The sequence below is a fragment of the Anguilla rostrata genome, chromosome 18 (assembly GCF_018555375.3).
Source record: "Anguilla rostrata isolate EN2019 chromosome 18, ASM1855537v3, whole genome shotgun sequence".
NCBI lineage: Eukaryota > Metazoa > Chordata > Actinopteri > Anguilliformes > Anguillidae > Anguilla > Anguilla rostrata.
The window spans coordinates 21,373,046-21,398,435 of NC_057950.1; the positions used below are offsets into that span (position 1 = coordinate 21,373,046).

Sequence of the window (25,390 nt, forward strand, 5' to 3'; positions counted from 1 at the left end):
GCCCCCCCACGCCCGAGCAGCCTGTCCATCAGCAGGATAATGAGGTGCCAAAATAGGAGAGAGTAAAGGAGGTCAGGGGATGTTCGAGAACAAAATAAAAGTAGTGAAAAGGTAAAAACGACGATGATATGACTGTGCTTAAAAGAGGGAAGAGTCATTTTCGGGTTTAGGGAGAGGAGTGGAACGGTTGGTCTGAGAAGGTGGCCTGTGGCGTGCCTGGCGCCCAGGTGCCCGCCCCCCCTGCCCCAGTGCTCTTTTATGGGCCGGGGGGGTATGGAGTGGGGGGTCCGGGGCCTCCCGTGCCTCTGAGGCCAGGCGGAGGACGCTTGGCTGGCCAAGCACACAGGCCCGGCCCTCACGCCCTGTGCCAGGCCCGGCCCCGCACGCATCAGCCGCCCTGCCAGCCAATCACGCGCCAGGACACACATTTGTCATGACACACTGAGCGTTCAGTGTGCGGAACCCTCCCCGGCCCTTACACACGCCATACCCAGCGCCCCCACACAATAACAGCGGTGAGAATCAGCCAAATTAACATAGCTCTGTGAGTCAAGCACACACGCAGGGCAAACGCTGTGTTTCTAATTAACAGAGACCTGGGTGCTAAAAGATATTCATATAAATGCTCTGTTCTGTAATCAGAAAGTAACTAAATCAACCACATAAGGCAAACTGGCGTGTTTTTAATTAGCCACTGTATGTACATATGTTATGCAAAAAGGAAAAAAAGGCTCACTGGTAGGCTGCGCAAGGCTAAAAAAGTTAGCTAAACTTAAAATTATTCTGCTTTAGTCAGCAATGGCAACCGGTTCAAAAAAAGGGGGAAAAAAGAAGAAAAAAAAAGTAGTTTGCTTTCTTCCTTTTCTTTCAAGAAGTCCTGGAAAAGAGCCAGCAGGGTCTCCCACCTCCCTTCCTCCCTTCCCTCAATCCTGTCGTCCCTTTATGCTTCTATCCCTTCTGCTTTAAATGGAAAAGTAACAATCGCCTGTGATCTCCACCCTGCCTTCTTCGCTATAATGAGAAAACTTCACCTTGTGTCCCTTCCAATTCTTGAGGAATTCTTTTTTTGCTGTTATTCCTACAAATCCAATTACAGATTGTTGAGTAGCTAGTGGAGTAAGCTTATTGAGGAGTGTCACACCGCTAAGTCGCGGCGTATGTGTTTCAGTTTGTAATGTGGTCTGAGCAGCTGTAGAGGTGTCAACTTAAAATGCAAGTAAGTAGCTGAACAGGGCTAATCCGGGCGCTGCTCCCCTGCAGCCAAACTGTGGGGCAATGAATGACAGAGGGAATGCAGAGATGCCACAGTGCTTATCGCTGCCTGCCAGATGGCCGAGCTGGATCAATGCACACGCGCCACGATCAATGCATTTGATAAAGAATTAAGAAGAAAACTGTACATGTTATCAAAGAACTTGTACATGGCATAATTATGATTCTGCATGTGCGTGCTGATGATACTGGGAACGCAGAGGCTACTGATAATGAAACCGATAGCGAGAAATAGCTTGAAGGCTACAGTGTCTGCCCTTAGCGCCCAGAAATCTCGTCAAATAGTTCAGGAAAACCATTTTCAGGCAGGAGAGAAGAAATTAAAGGGGAAAAAGGAGAGGGGGAGGGTGGGAGGGGGGGAACACAGTTTGTTATTATGGTGTGTTGTGGGATAAGGCTAGCGCTGGCCAGGGTTGTCCTTCTGGGGGGATGACATTTAGCATTTAGTAAGGGCATCGAAACCTATGTTGCACTTGGAAGAAAGCAAACGAAAACAAAATGTCCAAGGAGAGAGCAGACGAACGGGGAACGACGCAGACACCCTGAGTAATTACACCAGGCGCCTGCGTTAATGAGCGCGGCCATGTGGGGAGAAAAACAAACTGGCACAGACAAAAGACGCAACACGTCTGTGCAAATACTCATCTGCCAAACCCCTCCGTGCGTTTGTGTACATGACAGGTTCCGAGTGCCAGAACTGGAATGACGATTTTTAGAGTCTCATAAAAATTTTTTAAAAAAATAGAAGGAAAGCTAATTAGTTAAAATAAATAAACAAACGAATAAACCGCTCTCATTGCCGTCAAAGAGCACTGAAGTGGACTCAGGAAGAGTGTTGTACTGAGAGAGGGGGATTGCTACCTAACTGGGTAAGTGGAAGTGTAATATTAACTCAAGCAGGGCCTGCAGTAAACTAACCAGGAAAACCGGACGCTGCTGCGGTACTGTACAGAATTAAGGCTGGTCCGGCCCCAGGCACAGACGGGCCTTCTGAACAGACGCTAAAGAGTGCCCGCAGCACAGTTTGATTTGGCAGCGCTATTCACCGTACGTAGCTTTTGTCTGCTCGGCGCACAAACTGGCGTACCGAATTCAATCCGTTCGATGCTTTCAAACGCTCTCTATCTCTCTAAAGAAAAGTGGCCCAATAAAAGAGAAAACTGCACCAAGCAGTTCTATTTTTTTTTCTTTCTTTATAAAACAAACAGACAACATCATTTTAAATGGCAGCGACCTGTAACCGGGGGAGACCTGAAAGTCTACATTCGTGCCGGTAAGTGAGCGCGCGCCGCGTGTAGCGTAGCCGGCGCTAGCATTCTAACGTAGGAGCGCCATGGAGGGCTGGTGGCCGCGGTGAAGTGAGTCAGGGATCAGTGATGGCAGAGCACGCTCTCTACAGTTCGGAGCGAAGGCGTGAAGACGTCGCTCGCGGGCTGATTGGCGCAGTGGGACTGCGCTCGGTCTGATGGAGCGGAGGCAGGGAGACGTGCGGCTCGCCGGCTCCTGATTGGAGCAGAGGAGTGAAGACGTGCGGCTCCCCGGCTCCTGATTGGAGCGGAGGCAGGGAGACGTGCGGCTCGCCGAGCCCTGATTGGAGCAGAGGCAAGGAGACGTGCGGCTCGCCGGGCCCTGATTGGAGCGGAGGCAGGGAGACGTGCGGCTCGCGATTGGAGAAGAGGCGTGAAGACGTGCGGCTCCCCGGCTCCTGATTGGAGCGGAGGCAGGGAGACGTGCGGCTCCCCGGCTCCTGATTGGAGCGGAGGCAGGGAGACGTGCGGCTCGCCGGGCCCTGATTGGAGCGGAGGCAGGGAGATGTGTGGCTCGCCGGCTCCTGATTGGAGCAGAGGCCTGGAGATGTGCGGCTCGCCGGCTCCTGATTGGAGCGGAGGCAGGGAGACGTGCGGCTCGCCGGGCCCTGATTGGAGCGGAGGCCTGGAGACGTGCGGCTCGCCGGGCTCTGATTGGAGCGCAGGCAGGAGCGTGCGCTCGTCAGGCTCTGTTGAGCGCAGGCAGGAGACGTGCGGCTGCAGGCCCTGATTGGAGCGAGGCAGGGAGACGTGCGGCTCGCAGGGCCCTGATTGGAGCGGAGGCCTGGAGACGTGCGGCTCGCCGGGCCCTGATTGGAGCAGAGGCATGGAGACGTGCGGCTCCCCGGCTCCTGATTGGAGCGCAGGCAGGGAGACGTGCGGCTCGCAGGGCCCTGATTGGAGCGGAGGCAGGGAGACGTGCGGCTCGCTGGCTCCTGATTGGAGCGGAGGCAGGGAGACGTGCGGCTCGCCGGGCCCTGATTGGAGCAGAGGCAGGGAGACGTGCGGCTTGCCGGCTCCTGATTGGAGCTGAAGCGTGGAGACGTGCGGCTCGCCGGGCCCTGATGGCTTGATCAGGCCTGGCGGGGCGATGGCGGGAGCCGTCTCTCTCGCGGGTTCCCAGTGCGGAGAGGGCCCTTTGATCTCAGTTCAAGCCCAATTCGCGCACGTCAACTGACAGGGAGGCATGAAACGCACCGACGCCAGCACCCAAACTCCCACAGAACTATGTGGTTTCATTAAGGCAGATTCCTCAGGAAAGGAAAAAAAAAATGGACAAAAAGGACAAAAAAGGAACGGCTCAAGACATGACTTCTGAGAAAGGGGCTGGTGGGGGGGCGGGGGGGGGCTTAAGCTGTTAAAACAGCAAGCATTTTAAAATTCATAGTGTGTGTTGATGTTATGTGTTTAATTATTTGAATTGTAATTGTGTGTGTCCACATGATGTATGAATAATATACAGATATATTTTTAATTGCTTCACTTCCTTTATGTGATTGTGGTGTCCAAAACTCGCTTCTGTTTGACAAGGAAACTGATGGGTGAGCTAGGAGCCTTAATTGGCCCACTTAAATCTGAATTTCCAGCAAGGAAGTTATGCAGATTGATAGCTTCTGTTTTTCATTATTATTATCCAACAACCACAACTCCCGTTTTGGGTTTAAATCCCCAGAGGTTTAAAGGGGGATAAAACACACAATGGTAAACAGAAACGCCACAGTGTTAATATTTATAATGGGGACCAAAATTCTTTGTTTCTATAAAATATATACATTTTTAAAATAGCGATCTATCCGGCTTTCATTGACGAGAGGAGCTGAAAACATGTTTTAAAAAACCCCCCCAAAAAACAGAAAGTGGGGTGGGGTAGAAACAAAAGTTCAAAGGTCTTCTTCTGCCCCCCCTTGTTCTGACAGCGAGGGTCACAGACAGCTCAGAGAAGTCACCGCTCCGTCACTGCGGTTGGGGGGGTCAGGGAGGGGGGGGGGGGGGGCTTGGCGGTGAAAATCAAACAGAGCCCAATTAAACTAATCATAACGTCCCAGTGAACACATGGAAGCTCACCTGGAGCCCCGGCCTCTCCAGTCGGCCTCGCCATCCCGGCTCCCCGCGAGCTGGGCGCTGGAATAATTACCCTGGCCAGAGCTCTGTGAAATTGCTGCTCTGATCTGCAAATGCTTGAGGAAATCTGGAGCAAATTTTCACTCGCTCAGGTCTTTATGATTAAAAAAAAAAAAAAAAAAAAGAAAGAAGGAGGGGAAAAATGCACTTCCTAGCGGTGAGCGCGGAGGCCGGTGGGCTAGAGGCGGTCCGCAGCGGCGGTTCCGCTCAGCGCTACGAGAGGCTCCACACCTTCACGGGCTCAAAATGGAAATAATAAACTTAAGGGGCGAGAGAGGGGGTGGGTGGGAGGGTGGGAGGGTGAATGCCTTTCTTCTTCTCTTTTTTTTTACGTCTGTTCATTAATTACCCATTTGCGGGCAGCGGGGGGTGTGACATTACAAGAAATCAGGCTAAAGGTCCTAATGGATGATGAGGACCACCTAGGAGGAGAGACCAGAGAAAAGTACAAAACAGTTATTACTGATGCGCCTCTATCAAAGCCCCCGGTGCACCGCGGCCAATGGGGGGGGGGGCTAAAAATGAAAAATAAAGAAAAGAGACAATGTTGGCTAATGGGCAGGAGAGGGGGGGCCGAGCCGGGCCAGCGGGACGCCGTTAAGGGCGGGGCCAGGAGCCGCTCCGCACGTGGGGAGAGCCCCGCCCACCGTCCCAGGGAGGGACGGGGTTAAACGGGCCTTCGGATGGGACGGCCCGCACGGCGTCCCCTACCCAAAGGAAACCAGGCCGTCCACCATCCTCTCAGAGAGACCCGGCCAGACAGCACCCCCTCATAAGCAACAACCCAAACTTCACCGATACCCCCACGTTTACAGTGTCTTTTTTTTAGGGTCCCATCACTACCGGGGGCTGATATTACCCCCTCAACAGAGCTTATCTGATCCCACCCCCACCCCCCACCCCTCAACAAAGCTTCCACACACCCAGAGCTTCTCCTCTCTATCTGGTGCTTGCGCATTTCCACCCTGGCCCGGGAAGAATGAAGTCAGATTTAATTGAATTAAAATATTCCGTATGCATGCTAAACCGCAAAGTCTCTACTTAGGGAGGCGCTCGGGCCGGGGCCACCCCCGCGATAACACTCCGGCGGCCGTTTCCCCGGCAATCAAAACAAGACATCAACTAATCTAATCTAAATCGCTGACAATTATCAGCGGGGAGAGACGGGGATTCCTCTGATCAATGCTTTCTATTAAAACTGAAACAATTCAATATTCCTCAGCGCTAATGCACTGGCCTCATTAGAGGGTCGTCCTTGGGAATCAGACGCTCCCGCCCGCCACGAAAGCGGCGCAGTTTAGAGGCAAAGACCTTCCCGGCCGGGATGAAGGCCATTTCGCCATTTCCCCTCTGCGCCACGGTAAAGCAGAGAACGTTTCTTATTTATTTATTTATTTATTTTGAAAGCACATAAAAAACAGCCCTTGGCATCTTTGAAAAAAAAGAAAAAAAGGAATTCACCCTGTGGTTAAATTCTTAATTCCGCTTCTCTTCTGAAGGCTTTTAAACAGACTCGGTCTTTCGGAGGCTGTCATTTACTCCCAGATTATGCCGAAATTCTATTCCGCTCGCATTCAGAAGATTTAATTCAAGGACATCTCAATTCCTTTTAAAATTCAGACTGCAAATACGCCGGAAAGCTGCCGCTTTGGAGATATTTCATTACCGAAAGGTATTCATTTCCTTCCCGAAATCCCTTGTCATGACACTCAATGCCAGGGCTGAAACGTTTTAGATTTTTAAAAATGTATTTCGAAACACAATTGCGGGGGAAAAAAACCTCAGAAACTATATTTGGATTTGACCATCGCTGTAACTGTAGGCCTTAAAAAGCCCTCTATGTGTGTGCTCAGCCAAGCATGTGTACATTTCTGCGCTGCGGACCCCGATGCGGCCTTCGGGGGTGAAAAGCCTCGCCCCGACCCTGAATGAATTAAAAGAGGAACCGGGACAGTGTGCCTCACGCCCTCGCCGCTCCCACACAGGCAGAGAAGGAGAGGGGGCGAGAGAGGAATGAAACCGGTCTCTAGGGGCACAACTAACAGTCAACTTAATATTTCCGCCCGCTCGCTGGAAAGCCTTCGACGCTGTCGGGCGAGCTGAACGTCCAGCGAGGGACCCCCGAAAGAAGATGTTAATAACCCTAACCCTAACGCGGCCGTCTGAAAAAGCTCAGAAACGCGCGTCTACAACTGAGCCTTTGTGGCTGCGGAGGGGTCAATGGGGAAGTGAGAAAGAGGTGGGGTGGGGTTGGGGGGGGGGGTAAGTCACCCTGTAAAATGTGTGGGGAGGAAAGTGCGGCTGAAACAGCTTTTCACACCGGCACCGTCACAGAGGCGGAGGCCTAATTGAAATCCTGCAAAAGGAGGGGGGAGGGGGTGGCTGGGGGGGGGGGTTTTAGGAGCGCCTCTTCCCTCCATCAGGAGCAGGAGAGGGGAGAGAGAAAGAAAGAAAGAAAGAGGGAGAGAATGAAGAAAGTGTTCAAACTTCTAAAAGGATAGCGGCTTCTCTCCCTCTGTGCCCATTACAGGCATTCATGCACAAAGCGGAGAGTTAGAGGAGCACTGCAGAACATTCACAATGCTGCAGTCTCACACACACACACACACACACACACACACACACACACACACACACACTCTGTCACACTCTCTCTGCTTGACTATTCATCCTTGCGCTGACATCACGCCTAAAACCCATTCTTAGCATCTTCGCAGTCTTCGCCACCCAAAAAATAAAATTATAAAACGGACAGACACGCACGCGGGTGGACTGGCAGCTTTAACGTTCCTGCCCTGCCCTCCGGCCTCTCCCTTAGCGCCGGGCGCTGACGGGACGCCCCCACGCTGCAGAAGCCATTACGGGGTGCGTGGCAGTTAATGGCACGTTAGAGTAATCACGCTAATTACGTGCGCGCGGCGCGGCTCACACTGAGTGTGACTGCAGATTATGCGCGCAGGCTAGCTGGCGTCCCCTCCGCTGGGTTTTTAATTCGTCCTTCAGAGGGGAAACGCAGCAGGCCTCCCCCACGGCCGGAACACGCCATTTCGCTGCGCAGATTTGATGGGGGGTGTGGGGGGGGGGGGGGCGGGATGGGGGGGTGGGAGATGGCGAAGCCACCCTGTGTGGCGTGTATGTAGCCACGCAACAGAGATGCTTCAGGTGAAAAATCACAAAATAAACCCTACCTCAACACATCTAATAAACACCCGCCCCCCCCCCCACACACACACACAGACACACACACACACACACGCAGAGCCCGGACCCCCCCTTACGTCGGTGCAGTGCGGCGGGCGGGGCAGGGCGCTGGCGAAGGCCGTGTGCTTGCCCCCGGCCTTCAGGGCCGCGTCGCGCCGGGCCTGCTCCAGCAGAAGCCTGGCTCTTTCCTTCAGCTCCTCCTGCCGGGACTGCGCCTTCTGTGGGGGGACCAGGGAGAGCAGGGGAGGGGTCAGCTGGAGAAGCAGTTAGCAGCACAGGTGTTGCTAATCCATCCTTGTATATTTGAGGACTTATTGTATGAGTACAGTGGAACCTGTTTAATCTTTGTTGCTTAGCATACCCAATATTAGACTAGTTTAGGTTAAGAAGATCACATTAAATAGTAAGTGTCTGTTCTTCAACAAGCTTACAGGCGGCGGTTTGCTCTGTCAACAAACGATATCTCCTGCTTCAACACTATGGAAGTGAAATTGAAAATGAAAGCCAAGGTATGCTTTCAGAAGTGACCTTCGAAAACGCACAAAACTTCCTGCGCTGATGCTACGTTAATAAAACATGCCAGTCATTTACTGATACATTTCCTTCATCGAAATTCCCTCCTTCCATTCACTTAAACGGCCCTCGCATCACCGAATGTCCTGCCTGCAAGAATAAGTGGGGCAGACACTCTTCTTCTCTGCACCGCGTTCCTATGAAACGATTCGGGCTGAAAAGGGGGCGCACCGCCAGCCAGGAGAGCGGCGATTCTCCACCCTTTCGGGTTCATCGGCCGCGTCTCATCGCCGCGGCGACTCGCGGCGCACCTCGCCCAGCGCCGGCTCTTTGATTGGCCCCGGCGCTCGGCGGCGAGAGGATCGCGGGCGGGAGCGTCCACGGCGGGTTTTCCGCTCAGGGGAGGGAATCCGAGGGGAACGATGTCGCCGTCACTAAGAGCGAGACCGCCAAAGCGTTCTTCACGGGCCCGGACACGGATCCTCCGCCTCTGGCACAGGCGAACCGAGAGCGGGAGTTAAGCGGGAAAGCTCCTCGGCCGCTAACTCTGACGACAGCTGGACACTGGGCTGCCCAGGCGCACCGTGGAAGATGCCGATTGGTAATGAGATTTTCTGCGGCTCTTCTGGCAAACGTGGCTAAGCTTATTAACGGCATTTGGAGGGAAGGAGAGCGAGAGGGTTAGAGGGGCAGCTGGGGACTAACCAGCAAAATTACCAGAGCAAATCAATCTATTATGACATTTTGTTGTTTCCCAACACAGCGGGTTGGGGGATATCGCTCAGACAAAGAAAAGACTGTTGTATAAATGCTGCAAAGGCAGCAGGCCAACTTCGGAAACTTTAAACGTCCCCACGCGGGTCTTACCTTCTCTTCTGTGGCGTTCGGTAGCTGACTAGTGGCAACTTCCTGAAAACGCAAGCGAGAAAATAAGTTTGGGTCATGGTGCGGGAAAACTTTTTTTTTTTTGTTGATACGTCCAATACTTATTTCTTCAATACGGGGTCCCCGATTAGCATCTACCCTTAACATTTTTAGCATGGAAATTCTGAGCTATCAGGGGATAGGTTTCTCATTACGGGGTCCAATGAGCAGGAGACTCCCGACTATCCGCAAGTGCCTCGAATTATGACAGCCCCGACGAGATACACACCCCCCCCCCACCGACGGCGCCCTATCTGCGCTCCCATCGCCGCGGGAACAGACGTACGCCCGGGTTACACGCCGTGCCTGGGATCGGGACACGGGGCGCGGCCGCGGCGCCTGACTCCCCGCGCTCCGCGGCTACGCCTCCCCGACCCGGCAAAATGGGGAAATAAGGCAAAATAAATCAATCAAGATTTAGCCGAACCACTGACGCACCTCACAGGCTCTAAACACCCCCGCTGATAACCGAGGCTCAGGCAAGGAAATTCTCTTTTAGCGGGCGAGAGAAAGGGATGAGGGAACCAATCAAACGCATCCTGATGCGCGTGTGCGCTATCTTGTTAGCAATATGGGGACTGAAAAAGCACAATATCACCCATTCTATTTTTAACTCCGTGTTGCCACAAGTCTATGTTTTAATTTTTTTAAGCAAACACTAAAAAAGTTAAATAACCAAAAAGGTTATATTTCTCATTTCTAATGCATCTAATGTCCAAATTTAACAAACAACTAAACTGGTGATTTAATAATACTTGGAGATTAATATTAAAATGTAATATGAAATAAATTAAATAAACATACAATTCCGTAGCATAGTACATAATTTGAGTGTGAGGTAGGTAAAACCCTGTAGTTCAGAAATCATTGTTTTCAAGAAATTATGTCCATACATAAAATCCCCCAAAACTAATAATATGAAGTTAACCAAACTTCATAAACACCTTAAAAAAATGAAATCTCAAGTGCAAATGTAGAAATACTATCCTTTGCTATACAGTAATAACTTAAATAATAGAAGTTCAGGTACATTAAAAAAATGTCTAAACAGATTTTTAAAATTTTCTATGATCTCTATCAATAACGTGATCAATAGAAAATACAGGTATATGCAGATGCAAGTTTTCACATCTTGAGTTCAAGCAGGGATATTAAAACAGTGTTTTCATGAGAGGCTGTATAATATCCACGCTGGTGTTAAACTAGAAGCAAAGTTATATATAAATGAACTGAGCTACTTTGGTTTGGCACCAATTATCAGACATGTCACGATCTGTCTTAATCCTATCAGAGTAGCCCTGCCTCGATGAGATCACCTGGGACGCTGCGCCCATGTGCTTTACCTGTGCGGGCTTGGTGGGCGTGTCTGTGTGGTTGCCGGGGGCGCTGGCGTCAGCAGTGGCGTCCGAGTCAGAGTGGCGCAGACCGGCGCCCTTCTGCTTGGTGAGGTCATCGTCCCGCTCGCAGGAGGAGGCCGCTTTGGGGGGCACGGACGTGGAGGACCCCGCCCTGTGGGCGGGGGAAACGGAGTCCGCCTCCTCGGCCCGCTCTCTGGCCTGTCTGTCCACGGCGTGGTGCAGTGTGATTGGAGGAGAGGGCGCCCTCAGCTCCGCCCTGGCCTGCAGCTCGCTCAGGTCCGCGGGGTCGGCCTTGGGCAGCCTCCTCCGGCTCGGGGCCGAAACGGTGAGCGCCGCGTCCCGCACCACGATCCCGCTCGCGGTTCTCCCGGCCGGGGCGGGGTCAAAGGCCCGCGACGAGGGGGCCGGCGGCGACCCGGCGGCGCCGGCGGCGGCGGCAAGGGAAGGCGGAGCGGGAACGGCCTGGGGGCGGTCCCCCGCCGGCCCGCCCGGGGCAGGGGCGGGCAGAGACGCCGCGGCGCCTCCCACAGGCTCCGCCTCCTCGTCCAGCGGCGCTCCTCCCGCCCCGTTGGGCGTGCCGCCCGCGGGCGCCTCCTCGGCCTCCCGGTGGACGTCGCCGAGCTCGGCGTAGAACTTGTCCTGGTCGATGGAGCTGTTGGTGTCGGTCTCGAAGTCGCCCACCTTGTAGGTGCTGCGGCTGCTGTTGGCCTCGATCTGCACCACGTTGAGCTCCTCGCCCCTGAAGTGCGCGCGCACCTGGTACAGGTACGTCATCACCGTCAGCTTGTCCGGGATGGCCAGCAGCACCATGTCCGCCGGCTCCAGCAGCCGCGAGATGCCCAGGCTGGCGAAGCCGTCGTACGCCTTCGAACAAGAGCGAAAATCACACAGTCGCATGAAGAGAGCGCACCTTCTGACTGAGATTAACTACAGGACAATGGGCACTGACACACAATCACCATCCCAAATCTTATTTAAAAATGTCCCCGAGTTAAATTACATCCCCACTGATAAAACCAGTTGGTCTTTTAAAATATGTGAAATACAGTAACAGGGATCTACCCGACATGCTGGCCTTTATACAAAGTTCACATTCTCTGTCATTTCGTTGAAGTTATGGAAGTAGAGAGGTGCTAAGATGGACCAACTCTGGATGAAAATATGAGAAAGTCCACCAAGAAAAATCATTAGGGGGAAAAAAACAACAATAAAATGACAACAAATCTGTTTCGTAGCTACAAGTACTCACGCATCTACATATATATATATATGTCCGACAGGCATTCTAAGTACATTGGGGGATTCTTGAGCAATGAGCTAATTTGCACCTAGCGTGGCTACCTTGTGTGAGTGAGTGTGAATGGGCGAATGAGAGGCATTCATTGTAAAGCGCTTTCCGCAGTTGTAGCTGGAAAATGCGCCGTATAAATGCAGCCTATAAATAATCTTGGGACAAGATGGAGCTCATGTCTCCTGTCCGAGGGAAGAAATCGACAGCCCGGTCCCCAAAAACCGCAGCCCCCCGCCAAAGTCCCCCAACTAACCAGCCCCCCGCCCAGGACACCTCCGCTCTCCTCTCCAGGCCGTCCCCCAGGCCCGACGCGGGCAGGTACGAGCCACGCTCTCTAGCCCCGAAGGGGGCCCGCTCCCACCCTACTAGATTTGGAAGCGGGACAATCAGGGATCGCTAGGACGAGTCTGCAGTGACAGGGAATGTCAAGGATGGTTTCTCCAGATAAGAGAGCGAGATATAAAGAAACACTAAACTAATCCGTCCAGCGCCTTATCGCTCTCCATCAGCCTTCTCCTTTCTGGTGTCCATGTAATTGCTGTGATTTGCTCTGATGAAAAATACAGGCAGATAATCAAGAAACAAAACTCAATCCCAGATCACCTGATAGACGATTTAGAAAAAAAAAAAAAGAAAAAAAAAGAAGGGGACAGGGGTAGAGGGGCATTATCTCAATGACAAAAAAATGCATGTTTCTCTATCTCTGCTTCTGTCCCTTCACTGAGGTAGCGCGCCCCCCCCCCCCTCGCCCCACCCCCCCCCTTCCCTGCCAGCAGAACCCTGGTATCGCAGCTCATATCTGGAGCCAGGTAATGCCGCTGGTAATTCCAACCTGTTGACGAACACCATAGTCATTGTCTCAGGGGCTTGACATTTTGGATTGGCAGGTTTATCAAGTTTTCTTTCTTTTGTGTGTGTGTGTGTGTGCGTGAGACAGAGGGAGGGAGAGCAAGAGGAAGTGATATCGAGAGAGTGAGTGTGAGACAGAGAGAGTGAAAGTGAGAGAGATTGGGTGGTGAGTAATTGAGGTAAACTATTCCTCAATTTACAATTAATTACAACTTTTTTCCCTTTTCTCCACTTCTTTTGTTTTTTTTTCTTTCTTTTTTTTTATATATTCCTCCCCCCTGCTTGGCTTTCACAGGCCCAAACAATGACCCCTGCAGCAGAGATGTGTGTGCGTGTGAGGGGGGGAGGGGGTGTCGGGGTGGAGTGGCTGCAGACGTGAGGCTCGGCTTAAAGCAGCGGCCTGCGCTGAGCTCTGCAGAGAGGGGCAGAAACAGCCCTGAATGAGTCTGCAGGGCAGAAACAGCCCTGAATGAGTCTGCAGGGCAGAAACAGCCCTGAATGAGTCTGCAGGGCAGAAACAGCCCTGAATGAGTCTGCAGGGCAGAAACGTGTGTTTGCTATTGTTCTCGTCTCTCTCCACATCTCAATAGAGAGAGAGAGAGACTCAGTACATCTCTGACTACCATACATTGAGAGGGCGTGGCCTAAATATTGGGGCATGATGTCATCTGTGTTCACTGTTAATGTTGATAGGTTTCTTAAGCCGTTAAATTACAACCTAAATGTATTTTTACCAGTGTGTGTGCATTTGCATATGTGTATGGGGGAGGGGGGGTGGATGTTACTCTTTTTTTCTTTTCCCTTCTTGGCTGTAGGGGTTTGCCATTTATGTAACTCACTGATTTTGCAGCACAAGTTTACTTGTCATGCAAATAAAGCACATTTGAATTTGAATTTGAGACAGAGAGAAAGAGACAGAGGGGGAGAAAGAGAGAGAGAGAGAGAGAGAGAAATAAAAGGATTTTGTGGCAGGGCTTTAATTTAAGTTACTGTTCACTTTAGGCAATGACACCAAGCAAACCCCACATCTCCTCACAAAAGTACATACCTTCCAGAGTCCATTAAAAAGAAGAAAATATTTGACATCTAAAAACTGCTGTCATTTAGTTTCTAGGGTTCTTCTGTGCAAGACCCGACATCAGAGCCAATTTCTGCGTTTTAGACATTCTCAGTAAATCTCTTCATCACTCTGAGTTGGAGAAACCTGCATGCCTCCCCCTCTTCTGCATTGTTTTAACTGACTCAACAGCAAACGTTTAACTGACAGCAAACGTAGACTCCGCAGACTCCCTTTCAGGAGTGACTGGCAGGCATCGGCTGCTGTCACTCAGCAGCACAGCCACGGGCCACAGGCTGAACATTCACCAATTATGCCATACAGCAATGCATCCAGCCAGATCAGATATCATGGGAAACGGCAGTGGCTCTCTGCTTCCGTTACACACAAACGCACAGACATGTATACAGAGAGAGAGAGAGACTCACACACACACACACAAACACACAGACATATATACAGAGAGAGAGAGAGAGAGAGACTCACACACACACACACAAACACACAGACATATATACAGAGAGAGAGAGAGACTCACACACACACACACAAACGCACAGACATATATACAGAGAGAGAGAGAAAGAGACTCACACACACACATGCACAAACGCACAGACATATATATTCAGAGAGAGAGAAGCTCACACACATCACATGCCACACACGGACATATATAAGAGAAACACACAGATACACATATACGAGACACACACGTACACACAACACCACCTCCTCACACACACACAAAATCACAGATCGACACAAATATACAAAAAGATAGACACAAACACCGATACAGAGCCATCTATTAATTTAGCAATTATAAACTGTCAAACCCCCTGATATTCTTTTCCTTCCATATCGATTGGGCAGTTCCATAATGATTCTATTGATTCCAGGATTACAAAAATTATTCTTTTGAAAATGGGGCAAGATTTAAATCAAATCAAATGGGATTCCACAGGCCAGAAGCCTTTTTAAAAGGATGATCATGACCCGGCTCTTCCGTAGCGCTTCCACGCTAACCTTCCCGAGACTCGCTCTGACCCATCTCACCTGTGACTCACGACTCAGCCAGGGCTACGGGCGGGGGGGAGATCGAGACGTCACTCAGGCCCGGACGCGGCCCTAATTGGTGGGGAGGGGCCGAGGGGAGGGGGGCACGCACCCTGCATCTGCGTGGGCCCTTTAGCACGCCCATTGTTACTCGCGCGCCATTCACTCCAAACAAGGGCACCGGGGGTTATCAGTCAAAGACATGTGAGCACAGGAAACAGAGCTGCAGGAAGGAGGCCACACACTCAATGTAGCTGGGGGGGGGGTCATCGTGGCGATGAAAGACGATGGAGATTGGGGGGGGGGGCAATAAACAATATGGGCAGCCATGCTCCCCAAAGGGGGAATAGGATGGCCGTGAGTGATACACTTCAGATTTGACAAAAAGAAGGAGAGGGAGAGGGAGAGAGAGAGAGGGAGCTTTGCATTATTGGCAGCTGGTTCCTGTTCCAGGGGCTTGTTAGAGTTGCACCCCTGTGTGCGTAACATACCCAACGCCTCCACCCGACCCTGAGCTAGAGACTGCTTCCAAACCTGTTAGCATACATATACACACACCCACGCAGGCTTACAAAACCATATACAAAGTTACATAGTTAAGTACACAGACCTGACGGCAGAGCATGTTCATACACATGTTCACTGTTCTCTTTTTCTCTCTCTCTCTCTCTCTCACACACACAAGCACATTCAGTATACACAGACATGCATAAATAAACACACTTGCGCAGTCACTGATACACACAGACAGACAGAAAAACACATACACACACACAGACAGACAGACAGACAGAGAGACACACACATATGCACAGATAGACAGACACAGGCACAGATACAGAGTCACACACAGACAGACAAACACACACACACACACACACACACACACACACAGACACAGACACAAACACACAGACAGACAGACCCATACACACACACACAAACACAGACAGACAGACACACACACACACACACAGACTCAGTAATCTCTGGCTGTATTATAACACTGCTGTTTATTCATGCTGGAAGGCTTTAGGGGCTGAGTGATATGTGCTCTCCCTGCTCAGTCAGATCAGAAAGCCTATTCGTTGCACATTTTGCAGAAAATTCCTCAATGGGGGAACCGAGGAGGGGAGGAAAAAAAGAAAAGAAAAAAAATGGGAGAAGGCCTGGTACAGAAGAGCCAGGAGGGCTTTAAACGCTGATGTTTAGCTCTAAACTGGATTACAGAGATCCTGGACCAGCACCACAAACCCACATAACCAGCTTTTCATGTCACAGAGAAGAGAGGAAAACGTTCCTAGGACTGTGTGGAAATGTGTGCTCTCTCTCTCTCTCTCTATCCCTCTCTCCCTTCCATCTCTCTCTGTCAGTTTACAAGGAGTTTAGGACTGTATATTCACAGCAAGATTTTTGAATTATGATGATATCTGACTGTTCCCAGGTGAATTTCTCTTTTTTTCTCCCCTGAAAAGATGGGGGTGGGGGGAGGGGGGCGAAGGGGGGGAAGGAGACACGCGGAAAGAAAAGCAGCATTCGCAGCTCTCGATCGGCAGTGGCAGCGGCTGCCGCTCTCTCTAAGAGAGCCGGGTGCGAGGGACCCGAGGTGAGCCAGAGACAGAGACAGAGTGAAACTGGCGCAGTCTGAGGGGACGGACACTAACGGGGAGAGGGACCCAGAGCTGCCACGGAGGAGGACCCAAAACAGCCAGAGACCATTACCTTCTTGTTGTTCTCCTTTATATCCTGAGGACTGAGGGATTTGTAGTCTCTGGAAAAACAGACAAAACAGCAGGAAACCATCACAGACAGCAAAAGCAAAAACAAAACAAAACAAAATATATATATATATCAACAAAAATGGAACGAAAAAAATGTAACTAAAATAAAAACTGCTGCCGCATTTACAAATGTCTTATTTGTTGGACTCACAAGGGCGCTGTTAAATTTCACAGCTACAGCCGCTGACAAAATGAACAGAGTAGTGAAATTGAAACGAGCGTAAAAACAAAGCGTAGATCACAGAAAGCTGCTCGCATTCACTCATTTCCCCCTCGTTGTTTCTCTCTCTGTCTAGCCCGAGGGCTTTCCATCTAAAAAAGTGCAGTTAATAGGAGTACACCAGGGGCCTGCCTTTAAACCCAAATTTGCCATTCGGTAATCCCTTGTTTTTCGGTATACAAAAACCTAAAGGCTTATTCGCCTCATCTCATTTCGGCACCAGCACAATTTCCGTAATCTTCCCATAGACGGCTATTTGGATGTGATTAGTAAAAGTTAAAAAAAGAAAGAAAATGAAAGACAAATCAGTTTAACACGAAAAGCGTTTAACAACAAAATGCTAAACTGAACAAAGGGATTGGGGGGAAAATACAAAGCAAACATCAACACAATAAAATAAGGCTGATGTCAGGGAAGAGTTTATAACTCCCACCTGCTTCACTGAACTGGTGACAGAGGTTAAACAATGACAGCACCAGACGTATGACTTATCACACATGTTAACCTATTGTGGGTGCATGCATGACTTGAAGCCTGCTTGTAGTGTATGTGTATTGAGTGTGTGTTTATGTGTATAGAGAGTGTGTGCGTGTGTGTGCGTGTATGTTTGTGTCTGTGTGTACAGTACATGCGTGCATGTGTGTGTGTATGTTTGTGTATGTGCGTACAGTACATGCGTGCATGTGTGTGTGTGTGTGTATGTTTGTGTATGTGTGTACAGTACATGCGTGCATGTGTGTGTGTGTGCGTGTATGTTTGTGTATGTGTGTACAGTACATGCGTGCATGTGTGTGTGTGTGTGTATGTTTGTGTATGTGTGTACAGTACATGCGTGCATGTGTGTGTGTGTGTGTATGTTTGTGTATGTGCGTACAGTACATGCATGCATGCGTGTGTGCAGTATTTAAGCATGCATTTCCAGTGCCTCTCTCTGTCTCACATGTAGTCGGGTCTGAAGTGGTGCAGCAGGGCACAGAAGGCCAGGCCGTTCCTCCAGGAGGTGGTGAAGTTGGTGATCTTCACCCCGCGGTAGTTCTTAGTCACCTCCCTACACCAGGCCAGCAGGGACTGACTGGCATTGGGCTTCCCCCCCAACACAGGGCTAGGGATGGGGCTCGGCTGGGGGGCAGAGGAGATGGGGGGAGAGGACAATAGAGGAGAGGAGAAGAGAGGAAAGAGAGAGAAAGAGAGGGAGAGTATTATTACATTTTTTAAATATGAAATCCGCAAAACGCTTGTCTCACACAGAGTTAATGGGAGAAGATAAAGGCAATCTGAGCGTGTTAATTTGTGTCCTTTTCAGTGTTCATTTGTGTAACTGTGTTGGTGGTCAGTATGGACAGGGATCCAGGGCAGTGAATAGTGACTGCATTGGGAGACAGGGACTGGCCCAGGCCCAGTGCAGGCTGGGAAAGGAGGTCTGCAGCTGGGCAGAGCTTGTTGGGCTGCACCTGAGGATCTATAGAAATATTCCCTAGAAACACACACACACACACACACACACACACACACACACACACACACACTCACACACTCACACACACACAGTGCCCATGACCAAGTCCTTTAACACCAATTTCCCACTCTTACATCTGAAGATGCAATAAGAGCTGCATGACGTCACCCATTATAAGATTATAAGACCAAATGAAGTGAATGAAAAAAACACCCCCTGTATAGACCATCCTGTGATTAGGGAGTATACTTACTGTACAGCAGCTAAATCACTCCATCAATGAGCTTCAACTGAAATGCTAGATGCCATTGTTTGGAAATAACAACTTAAAAAATGAAAATCAATGACACATTAAACAGACTTTGTTTTTATGCACACACACACAAATGCGCGCACACGCATCCAGAACACACACACACGCACACGTACACATTTCTAACCCAGTGTGGAAGACATGTAAAGACTAAGGCTCAACCTAAGGTCATATTTGAATCAGGGAAGATAAATTTGACTCACTGTGGAACAGTTTACAGAGGCACACACACATAGAATGTAAAAGCCTTTCCAATAATGGATCATGCTTAAAAAGCAGTTTCTACTGCGGATAATGGAAACATTATTAATTACAGCAGTCACTGAGACCTTATCAGGAAAGGATTATCAAGAGGACGTGAAAGAAATTCTAGAAAAATCGCAGTTTTTTTAATTCAGGAGAAAAGCTAGGTTTTCCACTGGGCGACGCACGCAAATGCATTCGGTGCGCACTGTACAGCCATGTAAATGCCCTCTCTCCAACAGGCAGGGTACAGATGCGCAGGCACGATAGCAGAGAGCAGCAATGATCCAAATACAAAACCTGTCCAAAAAATACTAAAAGAAGAAAAACAACTAAAAAGAGAAGAAAATCAGAGGTGTAAAACTGATTAGCACAGGGCTGCTATCGCTCTCCATCCAAAGCCCAGGAAGGGGTTACACTGACAGCCTCCTGATAAAGTGGCCAGAGAGCAGCTGCCTGGACAGCCAGCACATTTCCAGCAGCCTAACAACGCCCCCCTTTGGCCGGCTTGTGCCACTGCCTCAGAGGAGGGCGAGAAAATGAAAGAGGAAGTCGGAGAGAGAGAGAGAGAGAGAGAGAGAGGGTCATTACCATGACGATGCTGCTCTCCCTGGGACTCAAAGGCCAATCAGGTGGCTTATTGGGCACAGACAGGCCATCGGACGTGCGGGAGTATGAGGAAGAGGAGCAGCGCGGACACGACAGGGGCGGGGTCTGGGAGGAAGAGGAGCAGCGCGGACACAACAGGGGCGGGGTCTGGGAGGAAGAGTCGACGGGCTCTGGAGGCCAGCCGGAGGAGGAAGGGTCCCACAATACGGCCCCGTCTCCCCCAGGGGAGTTCGCCTGCTGAGCCCCACCCCTTTCCAGGCAGTAATGACCCGCGCAGGTGCATTTGGGGTGAGGCCTAGCTTCTATTACGCCCTCCGTACCCCAGGAGCGGCTCCAGAAGCCCCCCGACGGCCGGCAGCACCAGGAGCAAACAGCCGGAGACCGGCCGACTCCGCCCCCCCCCCCCCCAGCGCTCGCGTCTCACCCCCCCCCGACAGAACGAACGCGGAAACGACCAATAAAGCGTTAGAGGACCCGCTCGGCGGGGATCAAAGGGAACGAAGAGCGCTTTCAGTGACAGATCATAAGCTTTAAATGACGCTCCCACAGGGGCCGCCCGAGGGGGGAAGTACTCCTTCAAAAACGGGCCCTCACCTCCGCGCCGGCGCCGCGAACCGCACATCACGCCGCCAACGGCCAAACAAACCCCAACGCGCACCCCAACACGGCGAGGAGCGCACGCTGGGAGAGAACGCGCTCATGATCAGAGTCATCAAACACGCGGGATAGTTATTTTAAATGTGTAGCGGCACGCTCCCCGCCCCCCAAGTGAATTTTAACTGAACGAAACACACTGTTTTTTTTTAAACGTACCATTTCTATATACAGGCTATATGTTTTTGTTTATCATTTTATCCGCGAGTCGTAAAGCGGCTGACATCTCTATGAAGGTCAAGACTGCGCATGCAGGGATGACCTCATCAAAGTAGTGTTTATGGATCACTGGGCTGAGGCCTCGATTTTACTATTGAATTATGTTAAAGTCATTCTTTCTATTGAAGGGCCCCAAATCCAATAAAGAATCAGCCCTGCAAGTCACTGATGAAATACAGTCTGGGACCCGCAGAGGGGGGAGGGGGGCGGGGCAGAGGCCCAGGGAAGCACAGCACTGACACACAACCATACAGCACTGCACAGCACAGACACACACAACCATACAGCACAGTACAACAGACACACAACCATACAGCACAGTACAGCACAGACATACAACCATACAGCACAGTACAGCACAGACACACAACCATACAGCACTGCACAGACACACAACCATACAGCACTGCACAGCACAGACACACTAAACCATACAGCACAGACACACAATATCACGCAACACAACACAGCCACACACCACCGCACAAAGCTACACAGAGAAGCACAAAACCTGTGTAATACACCAGAGCATGACAGCAGTACAGATACCTGCTGTACACACAGCAGCACAAACCAATATAGAGCAACATATCAACACAGCCCACTACACTAACACACACAGGAACAAAACACAGACAAAACCAGAGTAGAGCACAAACCAGCCCACAAAAGCAAAACATCAGCAAAGAGCAAGCACACAGCAAAAAATAAAAAATAAAAACACAAAAAACCAGCAGACAGCACTGCATTCACATCCAGAACACACGGCAGCAACCTTCGGCAGTCTTCTCTTTCAAGTGATCTCAAAAGTAGCTGTCTAATTTTACTTATATAATTACCTGGGATTACCGGGCAGGTGCTATTAAAGCAATTAGAGAACAACACACTTTCAACTGCAAATGCACTTTAGGCAACCTTGACTTGTCAGCATATGCTGGCCTCACCGGCTCTTGAGCGTAGAGAGAGAAAAAAAAAAAGACCCACAGAGGTTTAACCCTTTCCTCAACAAACCAGACCACGCGGCAGAGAAAGGGCGTTTCGCCATCCTGCATCCATTAGGGACGGGCGAGCCAGTTCCACTTCAGTCGCATCCTGCGCGTGAACCCTGTCCACGGCAGCGACTTCCTCTAATAGCTTTCAATTCAAGTATTAAAAAAAAAAAAAGTGTTCTATTTTTTGCGACCGTAATTAGTGATACCGTTTAAAACGTTTTGGCGCTGGCTGGAGATGAACGGCTTTTTTTCCGGTTCAACATGACCCGCGCAGACTTCTCTTAGAACACCAGCCTTCGGAGTAATTTCGCACGGCGCAACTGTTTACTTATCAAATGATTTGATGTCTTGCCCAGAGGAAAGGAAAAGAAGAAAAAAAGAAAAGGAAAAAATAAGAGCGGTATGTTATTCTGCTTGGAGCGAGGATTAGCATAGCCCCTGACACTGCCCAGAACATAACACACGAAAATACAGGCGTATTTATTATCATCCCTGACACACAGAAAATGACAATTACACAGAGCATGTCAAAACCGGCCAAAAATAGCATGATCTTAGAGAATTTATTATTCGGGACGACCCAGTGTCAACAACACACATCCCGGGGATGGAAAAGGGAACCTGTGGATGACTGTGGCTGCCCCCCCTCCTGGTATGGTGCGTGCACACACACACATGCACACACACACACACACACACACACATCAAATATCTACACATACACACGCATGCACACACACAAATATATACTCCACACGTGCACACACACACACACACATGCATGCATACACATGCGCACACACACACATCAAATATCTACACATACACACACACAAATATATACTCCACACGCACACACATGTAAATATTCTAAACGCACATGCTCTACATGCAGATCCACACACAGGGACTCACATAAACATGCACACACACACACACACACACACACATAAACATGCACACACACACACACACAGAACTGGGGTGGCCTTCACAGTGCTAATACTGCAGGTGGAGTCTGTAAGAAAACACGCACACACACACACACACACACACACACACACACACACACACACACACACACACACACACACAGAACTGGGGTGGCCTTCACAGTGCTGATGCTGCAGGTGGAGTCTGTAAGAGAACACGCACCGACGCAGCGGAGTCTGAACACACAGGAGTCTGAACACACAGGCGCGATAAACGCGACAGGGCATCTCACGAACCGGCAGACAAAGGCTTCCCCGCCCCCTGCACTCTCCCCACCAATCCCATCCAGCGCGCCTGCCGGTGGACGCGGCCCTTCCCCCGGGAGGCCCGGCCCCTTCCCGAAGCTGTCATCTGCGGCGCCGGCGCCCTGCGCGCGCGGGACGCCCCCGACCGCGGCCACCGCCGAGCCGCCGCCCGCGCGGCACTTCACAGGGCCCCTTCAAAGGGCCCCGCGGGGCCCGGGGCTTTCAACCTGGAAAAGGTTACAGCAGCGCTGCGTTCTGCTGGCATTAAGGCCGGCTCCGGTCCCTGCCCGGCCTTTTACCCAGGCTCCTCCTCTCCCCGCCGCCCTGCGCGGTCGCCAGTTTCTGGCGGCCACACGGACGCGGTCCTGGGCGCGGCGTCGGGTTCGCCCCGTGGGTCTAGCCTCTGGGTTTAAACATGGGTTTTGCAGCAGGTTTTTTTTAGTTTTTAAAAAGACTAAAAGCCCCATGATGCCTTGCGGGCCCAGTCTCTCCACACGGCCTGCGTGTTTAACTCCGGGGCAAAGCAGCGCGTGTAAACCAACGTGGCCTCAGAACAGGGCTGAACTGAATCACAAAAACGCAGGAAAGAAGAGAATCTAGAAGGGCTCAGAAACGGCACTCCAGTGTCATGAAGTGGTGTCAGGGGGTGTCAGATTTGAGGAGGTGTTGAATCTCTTACTCTTTTAAAAACTTGTAATCCTCTCGCTCAGCTCCGGGCGAGACAATGCGCAACATACACACAAAGCCCTGCGTAACACGCTTTCAGCCAGGAAACCCCGGTGCGTGCTCGTACAGATTTCTGCAATTTCCCTTTTTCATCCATCTGGGCCCGTGACTGCAGGCGAAAGAAACAGCTGTCACACAAACTGCAACACGACGGGAGGAAGAAGCTTCTCTCTATTCCACCCCACCCACAAAGAACACGGGGGGGGCCCCAGAAAACAGTAAGAATCAGCGAGAGAGGCATGAGGGGGACAGTTCAGGTTTGATTAAGACGTGAACTGTTCCCCTCCCGCCAGACCAAAGAACAGGCTCTTCAACTAGTACTTCATGGCAGCCAGACTTTCTTTTTTTAATTCTGCAAGCAGACCAAATGCGTTTTATAAGCTATCTATGTACCAAAACGAATAAGACGACGTGTAACCCAACTAATTCTAAATGACTCGCATTACTGTCACCAGTGGGAAGTATGTTGACACTGTGCAGATAATCACATTTTGCTTTTCAATACCGGGCAAAATCTTTTGCGGGCGAGAGGGCACGTCTGGCACAGGGCCCCAAAAATGCCACATCCACTATGACGCCTGCGTTCTTATGAGCAAGATAATTATGAAATTGCGCCTTTAATTAACCAGCCAATTCCCCTCACCCGAGCCCAAAGCGCTGAGGTCACCGTGACGACGAGCCCAGGCCAGAGTTCAGCGGCAAAAAGGAGAGGAGAGGAGAGCCAGAATACAGAGCCCAAAGAAGCGAGCTTGGAACGCCGCCGACAACGAGCGCCTTAGAGCGACAGGCCTTCCATTTACAGAGAACTCCTCGCATAACCGCTGCAATTACGCACGCCAGGAGCCAGGAATGAGGGCTCACACACCGCACTCCACTGACAGAACCTCTCTATCAGGCCCATCAAGCTTCTCTCCAGCCGCTCTGTCACAGGGTAAACAGTCTGGTACCTTCAACGAGTCACTCTGGATGACGCAAAAAGGAGGTTTATTTTTCAGCAAAACTCACTTTAATATTTAGTGATGCAGCTCATCAGCAAGAAGGTTTGTTTTCACAAACCAGAAATGCAGCCGCTCTACACTGACAGAAAAAGGAAGGGGTTTGGATTTGGCACATTCAGACTGAAAGCAGGACTAAATTCAACTTTGGGGGGCCGCTCCATGAGGAAAGCCAAATTAAGGAGAGAGAGAGAGAAGAGAGAAACCCCCCAAAAACAAACTAAGAAAAATGAAATGCATCTGGAAGATGAAGCGGAGAGCCCACCACTCTGTTCCGGTCCCCGTGTAAAGCACGCATTATAATGAGGCGTAAGCCATCGCTTTAGAGTGCAGTGAGAGGCGGCACGGGGACGGACGGAAAGCGCGGTGCCCACGCTATACGCTCCCGCAAATTAGTCAAGCTGCGCAGGGAGCGCGTTCCGGAGGCAGCGCAGACGGGCGCACACGATGCGTCAACATCCCCGCAGCGTTCAGACGCCGGCTGCAGCTCCGGAGCGAAGGAAACACGCCAACGAACCAACGACAAGCCCTGCCGCTCACGCACGGGTCAGACCATTAAGAAAACATTCGCTGTGCAGAAACAGGGAATGTTTTCCCTATTTGTTCACACGTGCACACACATGCATGCAGTGTAATCAGGAACAAATTCCCAACAAATCCCCCCCCCCCCCCCCCCCCCCCCCCACCATGCCCCCTCCCTCTGAAGTCATTAAAAAAATGAAAAGGAGGGTTTAAGAGCCAAGAGCTTCCCAAATCTGTAAGGCATTAATCTCCTTTAACTGCCGCCTTCAACAAACAAATTAGGGGTGCAGAGGTTCACCGATCTGCCCGATACAGCGCCCGTTTATCAATTAATCAGCGCTTGGCCAGAAAAGCTCATTAAGGGGGTGCTTCTGGAATCATGTTCCGCAGGAACACCGACGCGGGGCCGGGACGGGCTCTCCGGCTCCCATTTTAGCATGGTCCAGGCTCAAACTCACACGCGATGAGGA

General features: G+C 50.8%; 1 protein-coding gene across 8 annotated transcripts in view; it reads right to left on the bottom strand.

The window, feature by feature from the left end:
• ehbp1 (EH domain binding protein 1) overlaps positions 1-25,390 on the bottom strand; it is a 143,851-nt gene that overhangs the window by 51,483 nt on the left and 66,978 nt on the right. For all 8 annotated transcript variants that reach the window (XM_064316829.1, XM_064316826.1, XM_064316827.1 and 5 more), the window contains 5 exons: positions 17,894-18,072; positions 16,675-16,723; positions 10,682-11,560; positions 9,282-9,323; positions 7,979-8,119 (listed from right to left, as the gene is read on the bottom strand). In XM_064316829.1, the coding sequence (XP_064172899.1) occupies positions 7,979-8,119; positions 9,282-9,323; positions 10,682-11,560; positions 16,675-16,723; positions 17,894-18,072 (1,290 nt within the window). The remainder of the gene's footprint in view (positions 1-7,978; positions 8,120-9,281; positions 9,324-10,681; positions 11,561-16,674; positions 16,724-17,893; positions 18,073-25,390) is intronic.